General features: G+C 46.6%; 4 protein-coding genes across 13 annotated transcripts in view; all 4 read left to right on the forward strand.

The window, feature by feature from the left end:
- The window catches only part of LOC133472637 (tudor domain-containing protein 5-like), a 94,576-nt gene extending 86,463 nt beyond the window's left edge, over positions 1-8,113 (forward strand). For 5 of the 7 annotated variants that reach the window (XM_061763758.1, XM_061763761.1, XM_061763757.1 and 2 more), the window contains 14 exons: positions 4,648-4,891; positions 4,960-5,123; positions 5,230-5,506; positions 5,575-5,660; positions 5,761-5,854; positions 5,941-6,065; positions 6,141-6,355; positions 6,497-6,706; positions 6,851-6,917; positions 7,067-7,267; positions 7,339-7,422; positions 7,483-7,548; positions 7,910-8,002; positions 8,086-8,113. In XM_061763758.1, the coding sequence (XP_061619742.1) occupies positions 4,648-4,891; positions 4,960-5,123; positions 5,230-5,506; positions 5,575-5,660; positions 5,761-5,854; positions 5,941-6,065; positions 6,141-6,355; positions 6,497-6,706; positions 6,851-6,917; positions 7,067-7,267; positions 7,339-7,422; positions 7,483-7,548; positions 7,910-7,948 (1,872 nt within the window). In that variant the 3' untranslated portion in view covers positions 7,949-8,002; positions 8,086-8,113. Of the gene's footprint in view, positions 1-3,413; positions 3,565-3,826; positions 3,926-4,647; positions 4,892-4,959; positions 5,124-5,229; positions 5,507-5,574; positions 5,661-5,760; positions 5,855-5,940; positions 6,066-6,140; positions 6,356-6,496; positions 6,707-6,850; positions 6,918-7,066; positions 7,268-7,338; positions 7,423-7,482; positions 7,549-7,909; positions 8,003-8,085 lie in introns of those variants that run through there. The other 2 variants (XM_061763763.1, XM_061763762.1) reach the window with 2 other exon arrangements.
- Position 8,114: 1 nt separating this feature from the next.
- Positions 8,115-12,672, forward strand: naa40 (N-alpha-acetyltransferase 40, NatD catalytic subunit). Of its 2 annotated transcripts, XM_061763775.1 has the most exons (8): positions 8,115-9,009; positions 9,536-9,631; positions 9,875-9,927; positions 10,013-10,108; positions 10,204-10,362; positions 10,447-10,530; positions 11,215-11,292; positions 11,361-11,508. In XM_061763775.1, the coding sequence occupies exons 1-8, from the start codon at positions 9,004-9,006 to the stop codon at positions 11,506-11,508; spliced, it is 720 nt and encodes a 239-aa protein (XP_061619759.1). In that variant the 5' UTR covers positions 8,115-9,003. The 2 variants fall into 2 exon arrangements, with proteins under 2 accessions (XP_061619759.1, XP_061619758.1); XM_061763774.1 differs by lacking the exon at positions 8,115-9,009 and having other exon boundaries at positions 9,017-9,631; positions 11,361-12,672.
- A 212-nt stretch (positions 12,673-12,884) lies between these two features.
- b3gat3 (beta-1,3-glucuronyltransferase 3 (glucuronosyltransferase I)) lies at positions 12,885-17,387 on the forward strand. Of its 3 annotated transcripts, XM_061763769.1 has the most exons (11): positions 12,885-12,926; positions 13,915-14,012; positions 14,196-14,472; positions 14,633-14,697; positions 14,804-14,930; positions 15,032-15,203; positions 15,271-15,454; positions 15,738-15,899; positions 16,034-16,120; positions 16,609-16,812; positions 16,909-17,387. In XM_061763769.1, exons 5-11 carry the CDS (start codon positions 14,849-14,851, stop codon positions 17,005-17,007), a joined length of 990 nt encoding a protein of 329 aa, XP_061619753.1. In that variant the 5' UTR covers positions 12,885-12,926; positions 13,915-14,012; positions 14,196-14,472; positions 14,633-14,697; positions 14,804-14,848; the 3' UTR covers positions 17,008-17,387. The 3 variants fall into 3 exon arrangements, with proteins under 3 accessions (XP_061619753.1, XP_061619754.1, XP_061619751.1); XM_061763770.1 differs by lacking the exons at positions 14,196-14,472; positions 14,633-14,697; XM_061763767.1 differs by lacking the exons at positions 12,885-12,926; positions 14,196-14,472 and having other exon boundaries at positions 13,937-14,012.
- A 920-nt stretch (positions 17,388-18,307) lies between these two features.
- On the forward strand, positions 18,308-20,595 carry sb:cb1058 (uncharacterized protein LOC394209 homolog). The gene is made up of 3 exons (XM_061763778.1): positions 18,308-18,326; positions 18,464-18,983; positions 19,995-20,595. Exons 2-3 carry the CDS (start codon positions 18,495-18,497, stop codon positions 20,121-20,123), a joined length of 618 nt encoding a protein of 205 aa, XP_061619762.1. The 5' UTR covers positions 18,308-18,326; positions 18,464-18,494; the 3' UTR covers positions 20,124-20,595.
- The last annotated feature ends 874 nt before the right edge of the window (positions 20,596-21,469 follow it).

The following is a 21,469-nucleotide window of genomic DNA, read 5'->3' on the forward strand; positions in this document are numbered from 1 at the left end:
CACTCTGCCCGCATTTTCCATCCTCGTGATCGCCACGCTGCAACGGAGGAGCGCTTAGATAAACGATTAGAAGCCCATTACGGGATTTTTTTTTCTTTGAGGGTGGGAAAAGCACGCGAGGTGAGAAAACAGAAAAATCTCTGCAATTCTCTCCGATGAGGGAATCTTTCAAGGCTGCTAAAGTTTGAGATTGTTTTGTTTTTCCTTGCGGGAGGAGAAGTTTGTCCGCAGTTTGGCAAATTTTGTTCAGGTGCACTGAAAACCTGAACCACGATAATAAACATCAAAATCTATATAATATTATAATGTGCTTCAACTATATGCTAACTGGGAAACTGTATAATACAGTCTTGCAGACACAAACGAAGTTTCACAGCTGCTGTAATGTATGTGTCGTTTTTCACAGAGGATAAAGAATATATACCCATGAGTGTCTGGCTACATGTGTTGCTCCGCTTCTTCCGTTGCTTAAAGGGTTATAACATCGTGACGATCGATGTTGCGAAGTGCTAGCCCGTCAATGGCATTTTCCACTGTGTGTTACCATTAAGCTAGTGGGGGCAAGGAGGGGGCGTTCTTAAGACAAAGTTGTTTGTTTTAAATACACACCATGTTTAGTTTAACAGTAAACCACACCTGGGAGGGGCATTAAATAGCTTGAAACCTCTTTTGGTCTGTTTTTGTTTGTTTAAAAAAAAAAAAGAAACGCTTGAATGGCAAACTTGGAAAACGACTCCAATTTTATCAAAAGGAATGAACTTGGTTATGGGAACGTCGTCGTGCCGTAAAAAGTCATCTGCTGGAACGAAGCTGGCAGAGTGGGCGCACGTCGTGAGGCCCCGCTGATGGTTCTGATGGATGCATTGGAGAAAAAAAAAAAAAAAAAAAAAAAAAGTGAGTCCCCTCTCATTTTCCATCCCGGGGTCGCCATTGTTCACAACCCTCTTTTCAAAGTGCACTCTGTCTCCATGGGACCTTTCTTCCATCTTTCTCTCCGTCCATTTTCTCTCTTTTTTCAATGCCAGTTTGCGCCATTCAGACACTTTGAGCTCTTTGCTCTCGCTGACCTTTCGCTCGCCCCTCTTTCTTCCTCTCGTCAGGTTTTTTGCTCTGCTTGGTTGCCTTCGCTTCGCTGGGCGGCGCGTTCACAAAGTAGCCACAGCTTGACATTTAGCGAGGGACAAATGAGCGCTGGCAGTTATAGATTGCCACTGTGACGCTCGCGAGGAGCGCGTATTGGGCTAACGGCGGCACCGTCTGCTCCCTTTCGGCCCGCCAATAATCCATAACCGTTGCTTTCTTTGGCCCGTCCTTTGTCGAACTCCAACACAGCAACACGGACGATGTGAGTGTGCAGGGTGAAGAATGGTCGAGTGCACAAGTGACTGGAAGAACATTATTTTACCTCCTAAATATTTGATTGCCGAATCCCTCCCCTTTCGTTCCCCTCCTCCCGTCTTACCTTTTGGCACGCCGCTTTTAGAGAAATGGCTGAAAATAAGCGAAGTGAGACAATTTGGCAGGGCTTCATAACACGCAGGGTCTCTTTTGCTTTTGCGTTTGTCTGCATTTTGGTTTATCGAGCTTTGTTGACGCACCAAGCTTCGTTTCCTGTGGTTGTAGTGCTGTAGTAGCGTGAAATAATGTCTCATTTATCTCCCTGCGACTGGGTCAAAATATTAGAAACCGCTCTCGGTATGATTGACATAACTCCAACGGGAACAATATCCGAGCCTTCCCCGCTGGATCCTGCGTGTTATTGTGCATGCAAGTCTGTCACTCACCTTCCTTGTTTTTTCCTCCTCCTTCAGTCCCTCACGGGCAATTAGATTTGACAAAGTGGAGCGTCATAATAATGCGAGCCGATATCTTTTTCTCCCCCTCGGCTCGCTCGTGTTTACTTTTCTTACTAGCCGGCTTTTAATGTAGTCAGGCTGTGCGATTTATGACTTTTGACAAAAGTTTGCCGGCATTCTTACCTCTCTGCACTTTCCACCCGATGACTCACTGGTGCTTGAAATCACCTCGGATTTGAGCTTTGCGTTTCCCCCCCGGAGAGCAAACGCGGCGTGTGTCCGCATCCAACACGTAAGGTGATTGTCGGTCAGAAGAAGAATAATGAACAGCAATTCCAAGAGGGCGTGCTAATGAGCGAAAAGTATTTGGTTCGCTGTAAATGATTCAAAATGCTTGCTTTTAAGCTCATTCACTGCCTTCCCAGTTCACACGGATATTTGACTTCTAAAGCCGTCAATGGCAGTGAATGTGTTAAAATAATGGAGTGAATATTAAAAAAAAGGATAAACAGTCGAGAGAGTTAACTTGGAGAAAGAACAGAAAGACCTTGCTGTGGTTCTGGACTGATGCCCGATCAAGCGTTCTCTTCCTCATCATGTATTATGTCATCTTTCTTTGTTTTGTCTCTTCTTAACGGCTCATTTGGGCTTGACAAAGTGCGCTAATATGTGACCGTTTGATGGATTCGACCGATTCCGATGAATCGTTCACGCGTGCGTATTGACCCAGCGTCTGGCTGCTCATCAGCGTGATGATTTATCATCCCAGTAGAGGACCGGCTGACTGGCAGTCGCTCTGCTTTGTTGCCTCTCAGACACGCCGCAGTGTAACTGGGGAAATGTCGCAGCTTTACACCCAGCAAGTCAATTTGGACTTGTTTTTTGTTTGTTTGTTTGTTTGTTGTTGTTGTTTTTTTACTTTGATCCATTGCCACCCTTCCGTGTTCTCCCTCCCTCTCCGCAGTGTTCAGAGTAATGCTATTGTGCACCAAAATAAGTACAATTAATAACGAGAGAGAATGGAATTTTTGACTGAATGAAAGTCAAGTTAGAGATTTGTTTCTATGTATATGTTTGAAGATAATTGGTGAAAACTAAGTAAAGACTACGAAATACGTAGTGCTCAATTGTGGAGATCCTAATTTTTTTTATTTTAATTTTTTTTTGGCTGGGTCCTTTTGGCGCCAGCATGGGTCGTGTTATAAGACCTTTGCTTGCATTTAGCTAGCTAGGTAGCTAGCTATGCGTACACCCTGAAAATACATCTTCTCTTCAGGTAGTCCGCTGCCATGACCGCTTTAGAGCGCCTCATTGTTGGCTGCGAATGTGCGTGAATGTCACGGAGAGAAGGCAAAAAAATCATAATAATAAATTGTAAATTACGATGCGATAGCCAGAGTGTGGACAGGTTGTTATCGATGGCGTGGCCACGTTAGAGCGCCTCGTTGTCACGCCGCGCGGAAGCCACAGGAGGCTTCTAAGCGGATATATTTATGTATAGGCATAAAAAGATGCTAGACGACGTAGCATCCATTTTTCCAGGTCTGACAAGTAGTAATTGATTGACAGTTGAGCGGGGCGCGGCTTCGGCGCATTCCGAGGACACGCCCACAGCGTTTGAGAGCAGGAAGAATGGCTTGAAGAAAATGATTGATTCAAGACGCTGACCCTCTTTCGCTCAATGGCTCTGTCCCGGGTTTGTTTACCCGTGGCGCTGCCAGAGAGCGCGTTAGCTTTTGCCGCCCAAATATATATTGGACACGTCATGGTGAGTTGTTCTACTGTTAGTTATTTTTTCGGTTTACGTTTGTGGGCATATAAAGAAATAACCTGTCGGGAGTATTTCCAGCGGATGCCGCTTCATTTCGATGATGTCACATTGTTTTCACCAGCTGGGGCCTCCCTCTTCCCATTCCCAAACTTCCAGCGCCATCAAGTGTGCAGAGCTCGCAATTGCAGCTTGGGCAATTTCAAAATTCCTTCTTTTTTTTTTTTTAAATTATTATTTATTGCGGTTTAATTACTTACAGGAGCGTTCGTAGGCACCCGCTGCCACTTCACGTCCTTTCTCCCCCAACCACTCCAAAGCTTTAAGGGCAGAGGCGTCCTGGTAATGGACCAGATAAACGGTATATATATATATTTTTTTTTTTTTTTTTTCTTTTACGCATGAAAAGAGGATAAATGTTAGTTTTCACAGCCTTGAATGAAGACTAGTGAATGGAGGATGAGTAACCACCCACATGATGATACCCTGTATTGAGTCATCATTTGGATTATAGTGTTCTTCACATGGGAGTATTTAGACGAGTATTTGAAGGTTGTTTTTGTTTGTTTGTTTGTTTTTTGTGATCCTTTGTCAGCGGGATTGCTGCTGGGGATTGATACCACAACTCAGTCATTTAAGCATCCAACACAGGGAGTGTAATTATTGGCCCTGTACTCAGCCAGCAGCGAAGCGAAGCATCTTGTCGCCACTTTCGGGGGGGGGGGGGAAGCGTCATAGTCGGCGAACATTCAACGACATACGCTGACATTCAAGCGGTCACGGAGGGGAGAGGACATTAACGGTCCGCGTGCTTAAGTCAAATACAGGAGGAGCCGGCGTTGCTCGTGTTAGCTTCGCGTGTCGCGTTCCTATGGCTCGTTAATACGTTTGCTATTACTTTGGGGGAAACTTTGAATTGAGCGCAAGAGCAATATTTCAAGCTAACTTCGGCCCGAACGCTTCGTAAAATGCAATTGCTTTGACTCTCAACTGAACTTCTTTTAGCTCGCCTTTCTATCTATTGATGCTATTGATTGATTGTTTTTGGGTTTTTTTTGTTTTTTTCGGGGGACTCTCCCACAGATGTCAGCAGACATGTCGAACAAAGAACAGGTCTTCGCTCAGCTCAAGAAGGATGTCCGCTCTTTGCTCATTTCGTCCAAATTGGGCTTGGACCCCAACCAGCTGACGAGGGACTACGGCAACATGCTGGGATGTCCCATGCCGCTGCAGTTGCTGGGCTTCGGGAACGTTCTGGACATGGCCGCGGCAATGCCGGACGTGCTGTCGGTGAGCCGCGGCGTCAACGGCGTGGCACTTTTGAAAGGTAGTTGACCACGCGATGCTTAGCAAGTCTGTGCTCTTGTACGAGTGTTCAAATGTGCCTTCACGCAGCTGTGAGTGACACGTCCACCAAACATATTGAGGAGCTGGTGGCCAAGCAGCGCAATCCGAAGAAAAGGAACCATTTCCACCAGTATCAACCGTCGCCCTTGCAGCACCATCCTTTTCTTTCAATCCACACTTTAAGGGCACAGCTGAAAATCCTCCTCTGTCAGGTAATCCCTTCCCTGATTTCACCGTGACGTCGCACATACTTCCGAGGCTCTTCTGACGAAACGGCCTGTTCGGCTTGCGTTTTTGATACGACGGTGACTGTTGCAGGGGCCGCTCAAGCTGTGCGACTTGAACGCGTGCTACCTGCGATGCTTTCACCGACCGCTCCTCCCCTGCGAGTTCGGTTTCGACACGCTCGGAGGGATGCTGGAGGCCGTGGCAGATCTGATCTTCGTCCAGCCCTCCAACATGGGTCTCATTGTCAGCCTGAGAGAGAACGCCATGCCTACGAATCACTATGGATTGTTCTACACGCCCAATTGGGTCAAAACGCGGCCGCCGAAATACTCACACGGCAGACGTCCGAAGCAAGGAAAACCATCAGGTGCGTTGTTTGACATTTCTCAATTTAGCTCCTCCCGCTTGTCAAAACCACCTTAATCCATCTCCAAGAGCCACCAAGCTCTCAGCCCACGGCGGTGGCCGAGAGAAAGGACCAAGAAGCAGATCTAGAGCTCTCTCAGAAACCGGTGCTGGAGGTCTGTACTGTGCTGTACTGTAAAGCTAGCGACAAAGAGGGATTGCTTGTCTTTGTCTTTTTTTTTGGGGGGGGGGGGTGATGATCTTGTTTCTTCGCAGAGGCCTTCGGGCAAGGATGCGCCGCCGATCGAGAACAGTCACTTCCCCGTACGACCGGCAGAGGGCGACAATGGTCACTGTACAGTTGTGGACTGTGAGGGTTACGCTATGTGCTTGAAAACGCTGATAGTTGTCCTCCCTGGCGCCTGACGTGTTTCTCGTTCGTCGATTCGGGCCCAGTGGGTAGTGTCGGCCAGCGTGCACACGGGGGCGGCGAAATCAAAGGCGAAGGCGATCGCTGTGCAGCGCGGGCCCGTCAGGATGAAACGTCAGAGATCAGCGAGGACTCCCGGACCCCAGAGGAGGTGGGGTAAATAACGCCTTTTTCTTCTACACGGCTCTTTTCGTAACTTCGCGATAACTTCCCGCGTCCACGTCAGAGCGCGGCGACACCCCCCGCCGCTGAGGTGCGCCACGGCTCCGCAATTGCCCGGGACGTTCTGGGCACTCAGCGTCTCAAGCGGCCCACGCCGCACGGCGTCCGGGATCTCGCGGCCGTCCGGGTGGAGCATGTCGAGTCGCCGGGGCATTTCTACGTCAGCTTCGTTGAGAGCGACGAGGCGCGGGCTTTGCAGGACTTGATGTTTGAGATGAGGTGCGCAGGTGGTCGTCGAGGTGTATCATCCCGGCAACTTTTTTGATGCGTTTTCAATCTCCAAAACATTAAAAAAAAATAATAATGATGATGATAATTCAGGCTGTGAGGAATGACATTTCAATGCACCGCGTCCTCTAGGCGATGTTACACCTGTTCCGAGGTGTCCGAGCACTACCGACTCCCGCAGAGATTGGTCCGACGGGGCCAAGCCTGTTGCGTGTCCGCCATCGGCTTCTGGTTCTACCGGGTGGTGATCCGGCAGGTCGTCAGCGCCACTCGGGCGGAGGTGTACTTCGTGGATTACGGCAACACCACCACCGTGCACTCCGCCGACCTGAAGTTCCTCAGGTCGGCTCCCGCCGGCATTTGTGAAACGCGTTTGCGGGATGTTTTAGCCTCAACGCAATGGCAAATGACCTTCATGTGTAAATGAGCTGTGTTTGTGTGGCCTCCAAAGTCTCGCAGCGAACGAATAATCGTATCTTTTCTCAGGGCGCGTTTCTCCGTTCTCCCGGCGCAAGCTGTCCCCTCATCGCTCGCTGGAATTAAACCAATAACCGTAAGCATGACGCTATCCTGAGCCTTCAAATAACCCTTTTGGGAATGTTTTCGTTCACTTGAATTATCAAGTCCAAAAAAAAATAAATCAACGTAACGCGTGGCAAGCGCTGTGCGCTTTGGTTTTGAGTCTTGCAGTTTCCGTCACAGGGCACCTGGACTCCCGAGGCCACGTCTTCCTTCCAGGAGCTGTGCTCGCATCACGTGCTCGCGGGCGCCCTCTATAGTTACGTCGGAGACGTGCTGCAGCTCTACCTCTGCGACACGCGCACAAGCGACGACGTCTACGTCCACGACGTCCTGCTGAGCCAGGGCCACGCCGTGGCGTGCGCTCCCCCTGCCGGTGCCGCGGTCAGTCGCCGATATTTGCGTTCTGGTTTGATCCGTTAGGCTAACTGTCGCACGGCCTGTGCCTCGCTCAGCTGTGTGCCGAGGACAGTCCGGTCACTCTGTACCTGGGCGATGGCTCGGTCGACCCGCAAGAAGACGTCGCCGTCTCCCTCAAGGTCGGCGCTCACGTCGCTGCGTTGACGCACCGGGAGTCTGAAAGAAGTTTCTTTTTGTAGGTTGAAGACGACGAGATGCCGGACTTGGAGCTGATCGTGGACGAGCAGCTCAGCTCGCACTTCCAGGTAATGATAATACGAAGTCCATTTGCCAGTCCGTAAGTCATCGTCTTACGTCGAAATATCCATCACATCTATTTTTGAATCAACTACGACAGTACTTTGAATGTAGCTAAATGATCGTTCCAGCCATTTACTCGGCCTCGGTCAAATGACGTGTAGAAGTTTTTTGTTTGTTTGCTTGTTTTACCAGCGATCATGCGTTCGCCACTCGGAAATACGTGTGATGTCATAGTGAAAAAGTATTCGTTCCCAGAGCAGAAATTTGAGCAGAAAACACAATTTATTCTTTATTTTTTTATAAAGTTCTTTCAGGTTTCAGGTGTCGTCTTGTTAAACTAAGCATGCTTCTTATTTTTGTGAGAAGATTCTCAATGGCAAGTCCATTTGGCTCAGCAGTCCGTGACTGGGACGCCTTAAACTTTTGAACACCCCGCAAAAATCCAGGACTGCTCCGAAGGTACACACACGCACACACACACACACACACACACAGATTATTTTGCAGTCATTTTGATGCAATTTTTTTCCTCTGATGTCCAGGTACCCCCGTCTTCAGGCGAAGGTTTGGCAACACGTTTCCTCTGTTCGGAGCCACATAATTGTCGTTTTGGTTCTTAACAACAAAATTGTATGAAAAAAAATATATATATATTGTTTTGTTTTTTTAAACATTTTTTTATTTAAAGCCTTGTTTTCCTTCTGATGTTGATATATCTATATTAAAAGACGTGTGTACGTTCCATATCCGTCAATATAAAATCTTTTTTTTTGTGGCCTTTAATACATTAAGATGAAAGCTTATACTTGACGTTAGTGATTTGATCATCACGAAAAATAAATGTATATGTCAAATGACAGCTAAAATGCACAGTGATGACTTTCCAAATAAGGAACAGTGCGTGGTACGTTCAAGTTCCCGGAAAAGGGAGAGTTACATATCCAGCTTTCTGGTACGTGACCTTTTTTTTTTTTAAATTAAAAAACAAAATAAAAATCGTGGATGTAAGTGTGACGTGATTTTGGGATAACTGTTTTATTGAAAATGGTGGGAAAACGAGCACATTTTAATCCATCCCGAAGTTGTTTGCGTGAAGGTCCCCATCGGTGGAGGTCTAAAGTCGGAGTTTTGCCGCAGTCCGTGAACGCCTCGCGGTTGGGAAGGCAGGAGAGCGGCGTAAAGAAAGGCAGAACGCAAGACGGACCCGGATCCGATTGAACCCCGCAATCCGACAATCGGAGAAAATTCAACCCCCAGCTCGGTGGAGCTGAGCGTCGATTGTCATTGGCGAATAGCTGCGCCCTGCCCCGAGCGACCGCGGGCCGGCCGGCCGGCACTGGCGCCAATTAGCATCGTTAGCACGGCGGCGACAACCAGGCGCAGGGACCCCCCACCCACTCCCACCCAAAAAAAAAAAAGGAGCGAGCGTCCCCCCGGGGGCGGTGACGGAGCACACGAGGATGGGGGTGAGTTGAAAACGGAGCTGGCACAAATGAAAAGCTGCTGCTGCTGTGAGAGGGGATTGGGGGGGGGGGGGGCTAGCCTGGTTAGCATGCGAGCTAACACTTTAGCTTGTTTCCCCACACATGCCGCTCACATCGCCGGCTAGCCGCGTTAGCTACACCCCCTCCCCTCCTCCGAAATGCCAATTTCCGAAGCCTGCACCGCGATTTCCATCCTCCGCTTTTGCACGCTTTGCTTTAAACCCATCCACGTGTTCCCCCTCAGATTCCGAGCTTAATGCTCTGACCCAAGGTGGTCTCCTCGGTGCATCCCCCCCCCCAGTTCATCTGGAGGACTTGTGCTTGTTTGTTTGCATGCACAAACAATGCACCGCTTACTTTTGTGGATAAAGCATCTCTTGGAAACATGACCCCACGTCTCTTGCCAGCGACCTCAGTCACGCTCGCATCGGCTCCCCAGGCCCATCTTGTCCGCCGCCGCCGCGAGAATAAAGATGTTCATGTTGTTTTGATTGGTTCTCCCATCCAGAGGAAATCCAGCCGAGCGAAGGAGAAGAAAGCGCGGCGTCTGGAGGAGAGGGCGGCCATGGACGCCGTCTGCGCCAAGGTGGACGCTGCCAATAAGGTGACTTGATTGCAGAGCGGGGGAGCGGGCCCAGTTTTTTCGCTTTGATGCGGTACATCATTGCCCCCGCGGGACTGGCAACATTCTTCGACTTGAGCGTTTGTGTTGCACCTTGCATCCAATCGTGCTGATCGGCCGCTTGCAGAGCATGCGCACGTCATGAAAATGGGTCGGCGAAATTTGGGGAAAATGTTTCAGTCTCTCGTGAACACTCGGCGTAACATTTGCGCCATCTTTTCCCAGCTCAACGACCCGCTGGATTCCTTCCCGGCATTCAAAAAGTACGACAGGAACGGGTATGTATTTGCGCGTGTGCTCCACCCCCACTGTTTTTATTTTAGTTTGTTGGGGTGGTAGTGACATTCCCCCACCCCCGTCCAGATTGAACCTGCAGATCGAGTGCAAGCGAGTGACGGCTCTCAACCCGTTGTCGGTGGAGTGGGCCTTCGAACTGACCCGAGCTAACATGCAGACACTGTAAGGATCCGATTTGAACGGGGGTTTATTTTTTTATTTATTTTTTCCCCAACAAAAAAACGTACACCAGTAAAACTTTTCCGCCGTGCCGCCAGCTACGAGCAGAGCGAGTGGGGCTGGAAGGAACGCGAGAAGCGAGAGGAGATGAACGACGAGAGGGCGTGGTACCTGTTGGCCCGCGACGGCGACTCCGCCCCCGTGGCCTTCTCGCACTTCCGATTCGACGTGGAGTGCGGGGAGGAGGTGCTGTATTGGTAGGACGCCGTTTGTCGCCGATTGTCCTCGTAGCCGTGCGCGGTGAGGATGCCGCCGGATGTAAACTTGTGCACGTGTCGCAGCTACGAGGTGCAGCTGGAGAGCAGAGTACGGAGGAAAGGGCTCGGCAAATTCCTCATCCAGATTTTACAGCTCATCGCTAATGGGTAAATGGTGACAAGAACTACAAACATGACCAATGAATGCACATCAAGTAGCCCAAATTTCAGGGAAGAAAGAGCTTCTGGTGAAGTGGACCAAAAAAAAATCCAAAATTGGGGCAATTCAGGTGCTCTGATGCCCTCATATTTTGCAGATGCACTTATTTTTATTTTGGATTCTTACAAATAATCAAACACTCAAATACAAAATTGGAACTCTCGCAAGGAGCTGCTGTAGACCACAACTCGCGCCCAAATGCTCGCGCCCGACGAGCGAGCCGACCCGACCCTAAGGCCACACCCCTTAAAGGCACGCATCCAACACAAATGCGACAGTCTGTCGAGTAATCGCACTGTATAGAAACCGCATCATTTCTTTACATTCTCTTTTAGGTTGTATGTATTTATACAATCGGGTGCCTGTATTGAATAAAATTGTCGTGAATAAAAAATATATAAAAATTGTGTTTTGGGGGACTGGAATAGAATAATAGCATTTCAATACGTTTGAATGGGGGAAAATCTATTTGATATGCAGATGAATAGAGTAAAGGGCTAGGTGATGCAACAAACTGAATAATATCAAGATGGAGAAAGCAGATGTAAAAAAAAAAATGTTTTTGTTTGTTTGTTCATTAGCATTTCTTGGTGTAATGAAGACTCACGTTATGCTACGTTTGCTCTCGGCAGTACGCAGATGAAGAAAGTGATGCTGACGGTTTTTAAACACAACCACGGCGCCTACCAGTTCTTCAGGGACGCTCTCCAGTGAGTACCGCCCGACAACGAGAGCGGCGCCCCTCTTTTGTTTTGAATCTCCTTCACGTCCGCCGCAGGTTCGAGATGGACGAGACCTCGCCGAGCATGTCCGGCTGCTGCGGCGACGACTGCTCGTACGAGATCCTCAGCCGGCGGACCAAACACGGCGAGGCCTCGGTGGGCCACGGCCACGCCGGCGGCCACTGCGGCGGGTGCTGCCATTGATCGTTTGGCCTCAAAACGCAGCCAGGCGCAATCGTGTCCGTGAACGCTCGGGCTGCCTCCTTTCTTTGTAACGGGCCAGGGACGGTGGAGTATTTGGTTCCAGATCTCGATGTTACGGAGCGACATATGTGTTTTTCTGCTGTAAAAGCGGCATGCGGTGTGAGCTTCTGTTTGTTTGATCCTTTCTCGTCATCTCCGTCCTATTCATGACAGCCTGTGGCCCCGTTCTGAGCGCTCGTCCTCTCATTGTCACTGTATCGAAGGTTAGAAGCTGCACCCTCTATCCAGGTGAGCCCTCGTGAAATGTGATTTCTGCCTCGTTGCAGTGACTGTAAATGCACATCGCTCCTTTTGTTTCATGTTTTATTTTTTTTAGCATGCGCTCCGTGTGTCGGTTATAAAAAAAAAATAATAATTTAAAAAATGGAGCGAGCCTTTTGATGAATTTCAGTCTTAATGACAGATGTGCTACAGTTATGGAACTTTGCAGCCGCTCTATTGTAAATCCTCATTAGGCTAACATAGAGCAATTTCGTGAATGGTCGCCACTGTTGGGTTTCAGGAACTTAAATCAAGAGTGGACATACAGCCAAATCCCAGGCTTTTATTTTGAACGAGCGACAAGTAGTTATGTTTACAAAGCCTACAGGGTACATGCGTTTTGGAGTGCTTGTGTCATTCCATTGGAATAACAATCTACTTTTAAGTTCTGGAGAATAGTTGGAATTGCAAACAAAACAAAAAACAAAAGAGCTCATCTCACGCCTTGGAAAAAAAAATGTTTGTAAAAAAAGAAAAATTATGCTTTAACCACTCATCACTCCTCCTGGCAGATGAGCTGTCTTAAAAAAAAAAAAAAAATTCGCCAATTTTAATTATGACTTTTATTTTGGAAGAACTGTTACTTAGCCACTATTCCAACTAAACTTTCTCTTGATCTATTCTCTCCTTGTGTGTGTTTATATATATATATATATATATATATATATGTCCTCTTATGGGTTCCATCTTGAAGCGCAACAGTTTTTTGACATGCAACTGTCTGACTGACTGATGCTAACTGTGCAGTCCTTCACCACGATGAAAGGGAAACAGTCATTCTGCCTTGTCAGTGTTTTGTTTGTATGTTACACATCCAATAAAGTTGTTTGACTTTTCATAAGACACCCTGAAATTGGTTATTGCGATCAAGATGACCTAACGTGTTTACATGTTCAGGTATTTTTGTGAAGGTGGAACTTAATACGTATGCGCGCTGTTTGGCTTGGACTTCTTATTGTGCGGCACCCAACCCGGAAGTGGTTGGAGAAAGCCTATCCGAATGAATGGATGTTGACGTCCACGCGAAGCTTTTCGGTACAAAAATGACGTCAGGTGTCGAAGAGCTTCCCAAAAGCATCCGCCGGAATTATCTTTAGGTACGTACATGCATAAATTTCTACCTTTCTGTAGCTAGCTAACGCTAACCGTCAATTACGTTGATGCGATTCGCCATCCATTTGTTTGAGTCATATTTTGTTTATTATTTTTTCCCCCCACCAGGATTCTTTTTGTCTTTCTGAACGTCGTCCAGATTTATTAGAACTTACGTTTTTTTAAATTTTTTTGTAAAAAACATTTATATCATACAATCCTGTTGTCCACGATTCAATGACCTGAGAATGAAAAATGTTGCAGTTCTACAGCCTTGCAAACTACAACTATCGCAATGGAGATTACATTTGTACCTTGAGTTTGTTTCCAGACCAAGCTCGTTAATTCTATTAACCAAATAACTAATGTAAAAATCAATTCTCCCCATTGAAATGAAATAATAGTTATCCATTCCAGTACTGTACTGAACAATAAAAGAGATTTCCAAAGCAAAAGTGTACATTGGGACAAGTCGAAAGTCACAACAACTGTGAGCCTCGTTTCTGACGTCATAAGTAGTTTGTGAAAATAAAAAAAATCGAATTAAACATTGTTGAGGTTAAAGTTGTCAAAATCCTGACGATTTTAGCTTCTCATCAGAAAATCGGTTCAGATTATATATTTGTTTTTAATCAAATCATATTTGCAAATATCTGCTTCTCCATTTGAAAAGAATGATAAAAATGTTTGCCTATTTTCTGACGTTGACGACTGAACTGAATCAACTTGAAATAATGGCCTGTTATTTTAATTTTTTTAAAAGGGCCAGGCTTTTTTTTATCCGATTCATTGATTAATGGGAAAAAATAATCAACAGGTTAATCGATTCAAATATTCTTTTAGAGCCCTGCACGTAAATTACACTAACACTGGATATGTTGTGTACCTAATAAAGGTTCCTCTCCACATTGTGATGTTCAGGATGGGATGGCCACAAGGATGAGTGTTCTGCCCATTATTATGATATTTGTATTTATTTAATTTTTTTAATAGGCGCAGGAGAAAACGGCAAGAGGCCAACGGAATGTAAACAGCGACTACACGGTCACTAGCGCGGTGTGCTGTCGTGGTCCCTTCACAACGCAATGACTGTAAGTATCGCATAATTGTACGTTGACGTCGTGTGTGTGTGATGTATTTGCACGTAAATACAAACGCAGCAGTAGCAGAAAATGCCGGTCGGACGTTACCGTTGTTGCTAAATTTAGATTGCCATCCCGTGTAATGTATCGTAATGGTGTTTTTCTTCTCTTTTATCCACTTTCCTGTTGTAGTTTCACTCAAATTCATTGTTGCCGACATGTGGACGTTATTAAAGGGCCTCATGTACAAAGACTTGCATGGATGTCCTACAGAAACATGGCGTACGCTCCAATGCAGAAAATGTCGTGAACACAAAAATATTCCGATGTATGAATCAGTGCGTACGCACGAATCCAAGCACATTTCCTTCGAACAGCCCGATCAACGTAGCCGACTCCTCCCTGTCCACGCCCACGTTTAAATATGCAAATCATATTTAAATGAACCCTGCACCTGCGAGGGTTCAAGGTAATGAAAAAACAAAACAAAACAATCCTCTTTGACACGCTGTCCTCCGGCGTTAACGAATGAATTCTGAGTCCTTGCCTCTTTTACATTGTTGAAATGAAATGTTGCCGGCCACGAATTGTTGATCGGTGCGAATTGTTCATGTGTCTCTGATGTGCAGATTGATTCTAACAGTTTCCCAGCATCACCTCGAAGTGTCGCCAAAGGACCGACGGCCGTAGAAACGTGCGTACGGCGGCCGTGAAGCGCCGCACATTTCCGCGGTCATTTCACTCTCGATGCATCAGAAGTTTGCCGTGAAAAAAGAACGTATGCTACGTTTTTGTACCAGATCTTCCTGGCTCACGAAAAGGAGTTTGGGTGAGACGGCGCTACAATGAGACTGAAGCTGAAAACGGTGTTTGTGCTCTACTTCCTGGTCTCTCTGCTGGGCCTCATCTATGCACTGATGCAGCTCGGTGAGCACACCTGAGACTCCGGCCGGTCTTTTCCTGTTCCAGAAAACCCGCCGAACGGTTTCGATTGTACGAGCCGACCGGCGGTCTTGTTTTCTCCCCAGGTCAACGCTGTGACTGCACGGAGCACGACATGCCCAAGGAGCGAACCGTATCTCGACTGCGGGGGGAGCTGCACCGTCTTCAGGAGCAAGTGAGGAAGTTGGAGGTCACCAGGCAGCCCCAAAAAGAGTCGTCCCTGCCCACCGTCTTTGTCATCACGCCGACATACGCCAGGTAGTCTCGCCCCGCTCTCGTCAGTTGTTTGGAGTCAACTGACAGGCGCTGTCCGCGTTTGTTCCAGGCTGGTGCAAAAGGCCGAGCTGACCCGCTTGTCCCAGACCTTCCTCCACGTGCCCCAGCTCCACTGGATCGTCGTGGAGGACTCTCAGACCAAGACGCCGCTCGTGGGGCAACTCTTGGCCAAGTCCGGCCTGTCCTACACGCATCTGCACGTGGCCACCGCCAAGGAGCGCAAATTGCAGGAGGTGACTTGGGTTGCGTAGGGGTGAAAGTTTACGTCCAGTTTCCCGTGAATTTCCATGGCAATTTAAGCTGGGGAATTTTGGAAAGATTCCAAATTGGGAAGTTTTTGGAGCCTAAATACAGATTGTTAATATGTGGGTAAATTCACCGACCTAATTATTATTATTAATGTTTATTTATTTTTATGTTCTGTTGGAATAATGTTTAGTCATCAGCGGGATAGCACAGCTCTGCCCTGTCCCGGCGCTAAACGGAACGTCCGCGTCGCGTCCTTTGCCTTCTCAGGGCGATCCGAGCTGGCTCAAGCCTCGCGGTGTGGAGCAGAGGAACGAGGCCCTGCGCTGGCTCCGAGAGGACCGGAGGGCTCCGAAGGACCAGCGCGGCCGACGGGGCGTGGTCTATTTTGCCGACGACGATAACACGTACAGCCTGCAGATATTTGAAGAGGTAGTAACACTGAAATGCTCCGCCTCGCTCAGGGCTGTCCAAACTGCCAAAGGCGGGAGAAGAGAAGAAGAAATCCGCTCGCGTCTCTCTGCGTCGAGCTGTTGCTGATGATGTTGACGTTGTTGTCGTATCAGATGAGGAGCACGCGGCAAGTGTCCGTGTGGCCCGTGGGGCTGGTCGGAGGGATGAAGTACGAGAAGCCCGTAGTGGAAGGAGGAAAGGTCGGTGCGCTCGTAACGCCATAAAATATATATATATATATATATATATATATATATATGTGTAAAGAATTTGCTTGATTTGCACATTAAGGTTGTCCAATTTTTGACCACGACACTCTTAAAGGCACACGTCAAGTATTGTTCTTTTACAGTTGTCTGGAGGGGCTGCAACCGATTACAAACGATTCCAGACCACCCCCGCAATTAGGGAAAGCCGAAATGTGGAAATGTTTTAAATGCACCCTCGGCGTGTTTTATAGTGTTGACGGCACTCAGGTTTTTAAAGGTCCTTAAGAACACTGTGGAAACAAAAACAAAACGACAATATAACAAAAAATATCCGAAAACAATGATCTCAATTTACAACTGGGCGCGTGTGTGCAGTGACTGATTTTGTTTTTTTATAAATAAAGCAAATAAAGTTTGGGTGGAAGAATACAAGGTCTTAACGAAAGAGGAATCAACGAGAATCGGTCGTTCTTTTGCAGGTGGTCCGCTTTCACGTCGGCTGGCGTCCCAGTCGTCCCTTCCCCATGGACATGGCCGGCTTCGCCGTGTCCCTCGAGCTGCTCCTGACCAATCCCGACTCTCGTTTCGATGGCAACGCCCCAATGGGCTTCCTGGAGAGCAGTCTCCTGCAGGGCCTGGTCACCATGGACCAGCTGGAGCCTAAAGCGGACGACTGTTCCAAAGTAAGTGCGTTGTTGGCATCGGGCGACATAATGCGGGGGCGGGGTGGCGTTTTTCCTCCAAATCCCAACGCCTCGTCGCTTTCTTTTTGTGCTCAGGTGCTGGTGTGGCACACGCGCACGGAGAAGCCTAAGATGAAGCGTGAAGATGCTCTGCAGGCTCAGGGACTGGGCTCAGACCCGACTCTGGAGGTCTGAGAAGCACACGCCCACAACAGGGAAGTCGTCTTAAAATTCAACGATGCTTTGTACGTACTGTAATTCCCCATTCCTACTCCCTGTGGACCTCTGATTAAAACTCATGCATGCCTTTGTTTTTATTTGCATGATAGCCGCACAGATGCCTTTTAAAGTAGAACGTTTAAAATCCACTCAGATGAACAATACAAGCGCTAATGAAGATAAAGTAAGAAACACGACCACTCCTCTGAGCCTCGTTTCGCGTTCAATATATCAAATGCAGTAGTTTGATCGCGATGTGCTGGGTGTTGTATACAGTGTTGTTTTATTTATTGCTGTAGTATTTGCTCCTTGCGTTGTACTACTGTGTCACTGACAAATAAACTCGCTCCAATGTTGTTTTTGTCATTGCTTCTTTCTTAAACGTCATCTCTGTGATCTGTACTTGGACAATTGGTTTGATTTGATTTTGGCGGAGGTACTTTAAGCCGCAAAACAACAACAAACGGACGGCCCACGCTGCCGACGGCGACGGCAACTTTTACAAGGTTAGGTACAGCGATGTATTTGATAATTAAAATCCGGATACTTTTTGCGGTTTGAATAGTCACTAATTATGTTCAACTCAAATTTGTAACGAGTGTTTCACTTTTTGCGGCAAGCACGACTGCCTCACATCTGTTCTCCGTCTCTGACACAACCCTGCTCGTCGTCGTCGTCATCACGGAACCTGGACCCTGGAACCTTCCGTCTGGTCGATGGTCGCCATGGAAACCTGCTCTTTGCGTATTATGTCCATGATTACTGGCCTCACTCATTCTGCACCTCAGTTTGCACAACTGTAAGCGTGTGTGTGTGTGTGCGCGCGCGTGTGTGTGTACATGTGGCAGACACTTGCGCATACCCACCCACCCACACACAGCTCCAACTCCCTTCCGGAGCTCAGTGTTGACATTTGTCATTGTGTGTGTTGGGGGTGTGCTGCCAAATCCAAGCTCCCGAGTTATTGATTCACCAACACACGCATGCTCGCATTCTTTCGTAGATTTTTTTTTTTTTTTTATTATTTTGATGAAGCACTCGACTCCTGTTCGAGTCCCACAAAGACGTGTGCCCGAAGAACACTTTGTCTTTGCTGAGCTACATATAAGCTGAGAAGTCTCAACTCCGTACAGCGGTGACTTGAGAGACAAGTTTAAGTTTGTAAAGCTAAACCAAACGGTATAGCGTTAAGAGTCAGCAAAAAGAGAAAGTCACCACCGAACTGAACCCCCCCCCCCCAAAAAAAAAAGTGTCAATTGTTGTTTGTCCTTGCAAACACAGTAGATGCACTTAAGGTATTTTTGTCCATCTTTGTCCTCCCTTGGAAAAAAAATCCCAACCCTGCGTGTGAAGCAACAGCGGAGGTAGCGTTGGAGATTGTGTAACTAATCTCTCCATCCACTTCCCGCCCCTTTCCTTTTTCCCCCCGCAGAGCGTAGCACCGGAGAAGATCGAGTTGGAAGATGACTATCGGCAAGGACTCTAGGAAAAGTTCTGTGCGGGGCTCCATCCGAGCCCCAAAGTTTCTGGACAAATCCAGCGGCTTGTACGGCCGCCTGGATGAGCCGGAAAGCGCACCTTTGGAGGACGAGTTGGACGCGGCGACGGATGGGGGGAGTGAAGTGGACGCGTGTGTTCCGTTTGACCCCAACGAGGGGACGCCGGAGGACGACGGTGAGACGCTCCTACGCGGGACCCCCGGCGGCAGGTGGAGGAGAGGAAGCTCCGGGAGGAAGCCGAAGCAGGGCGGCTCTCGGGACGAGGCGCCCAGAAGCGAGCGGCCGAGCCTGGGCGCCGGAAGCCCCCGCGTCCCGGAGACGGCCCGCAACCGGGGGAACTTGCTCGTGGACGCTGACGACCAGGTGCTGATCCGAGACAAAAAGAGGACGACGAGGGGGCAGGAGGAAGTCGTGAACGTGCTCAAGAGGAATACAATGAAAACATATCGCAAGGTGAGCGTCCAGCAAGACTTTAACATTTTATTGTATCAATCAAGTACCATTTGAAATAATTTTTTAAAAAAAAACATATTTGCTGAGGTTTATACACATGCATCTCAATTTATTCCACGAGATCAATTTACATATTGTACAGGTGCAAAAAACTCCAAAGGCCAATTACTACCTCATTTCTATATTTCAAAAAATAAATAATTGCTTTGTTTCTTACATTTCTAATCATAAAATATAGATATATATATTTAATTGATATCTGTATGATAAAATTCATTTTTGCAATTGAACAACTGAAATGAATTTTCTTCCACATTCAAATTTTTTGAGACGCATCTATATATGCACAACGTATTTTGTGTTTGTTTTTTTTCGTCACCAACTCAACATGTCGGTTTGTTGTTCATTTTCAAAGCCTGGAACAGTTCAAGGTACATTTGTTTGGACAAATATAACGATGACAACAACAAAAAATAGCTCAAAAGAGTTGAATTTAAGAGCTGATATCAAGCCAAAATCACTGCGAATACAACGAAGTTTAAGCATGGCAAATATCACAATTTTTTTTCTATGGAATGTACTACATTTTTTGTCGTGTTCAATGTATTCTTCAGGGCATACACTTGAAATTAAATTTAACAAGAAACTGAAGAAACGAGGATGGTCTAATCATTTTCTCCATGACTGCATACTTAAATTTTTAACAGAAGACCGGTATTTAAAAAAAAAAAAAAAAAAAAAAAAAAAAAAACTTTAGTGGAGGTCATAAATCCCATCTCTGCATGAACGCCCCTTGGTTAAACATTAAGTCCATGGAGGTTATGTAAGTCACTTTGTGGAATAAAGTCCACAATACTGGACTATGCATGCACGTGTAGCGAGGTGGAGGTCCGTCGGCCACGTACGACGACCTCTGACCTTCGCACGCTTCCTTTTTTTGGTTCTTGCTGCGTTGGTGCTTTTCAACTTGAATTGTTTGTTGTTGTTTTTTTTTTGTTTTTTTTTCCTCAGGCCGCGGACCGAGCTTTTCGCCGAGGGTGGGAGGCGTTCGTGGCCAACATCTACAGCGTCACCCTCACGCCGTCAACTCGCCCAAAAACAAAACTGCGGCACAACGTTGCGCCAGCTGAGCTTCAGTAGAAGCGCCGCAATAATGCACACCTCAACGGAAGTATTGAACGACGTTTACGTTGACGTGACCATCCTAATTATTTATTCTAGTTGTTCATTTATTCCATCGGGTTCACTCTTTGGAGCTTCTCTCAGGTTTAGCATGATGAAAACATGAAACAAGTGTCGACGTGTAAACTTTTAAAGAAGCAATAACTGATCAGTGGACCCATTTTGACTTTTATTTAATGAATAATGTAGCTAATTTTCAATTGGGTGAGTGTAGACACAAGCATGCTCCAAGTGATTCAATGTTTGTTTTGTGACATATATTCTGTGTAATATATATATATATATATATATGTGTGTATATATATATTTTTTTTCTTTTTTTTTTTCATGTCCCGTGAGTCATACAGTATTGTTATATATACAGTGTAGTGAAGATTATTTGACCTTGAGGGGCAAATCGGAAAAATAAAGTCAAAGGTGTGTATTTCAATGCACTTTTTTTTTTTGTGAGCAAATAAGTGTTTACCTTCAGCAGCAGCCAAACTAAAAAGGTTACAAAACATCCAAGGGAAGTTTCAACTAAATCGACAATTGAGTCTTGCAAACTCAATTGACAAAAACATGATGAGAATTAAATTTGTGTATTGTGTTTTGTCTCTGAACTATGCGATATTTATGCAATGTTAAAAACATTCAGCCGTGACTTCTGTGGCAAACAAGTAAGGCACTTCTGACTGTATTGAACAACTAAAGCTGCTGATTAGCTTGATGGACAAGAAAATAAAATAGAATTAATATTTTATACTGTGATATTGTTCCAATGATTGGTATTATGATGCCACTAAAGGAAATGCAAATGAGAAAATTGTAAAGCGAATTTAGCCTTTAGTCAAGCTTATTTATCAGAATAGTTTTTTTGTCCACTAAATCACTTTATCCTGGTGATAACTGAAAATAGCATCCCTGAACTCGTCATAAGTTGTTTTTGTTTCGTTTTCTAACCGCTTAGCCACTTCGATTTTCTTGTTCGTATTCATTCCACGAGGCCACTGTGATTCATCCTCCCATCCGACAGGTGGCAGTAGTGCAAAACAGCTTATGTCCAAATGAAAAAGAAAAAAAGAAACGAGAGAGCGGGTTTTTTTTTTTTATTTCTTTTTTTTAAATGTTTGTCCTCACGGCGTTACGGAAACAATTACACACGTATAAAATAGACTTCTGCGACCGCCGTTGTTCGTTTAAAAGCCCCAAAAGTCCCAGACTCTGCGAAAGTTGGGGGAGTGGGTGGGGTCTCGATGCGAGTATATAAAGTGGAGGAAGTCATTTTGTCGTCCATTTTCTTGACTTCGACGCGTCGAGGTAAG

This window comes from Phyllopteryx taeniolatus, chromosome 23 (assembly GCF_024500385.1).
Source record: "Phyllopteryx taeniolatus isolate TA_2022b chromosome 23, UOR_Ptae_1.2, whole genome shotgun sequence".
NCBI lineage: Eukaryota > Metazoa > Chordata > Actinopteri > Syngnathiformes > Syngnathidae > Phyllopteryx > Phyllopteryx taeniolatus.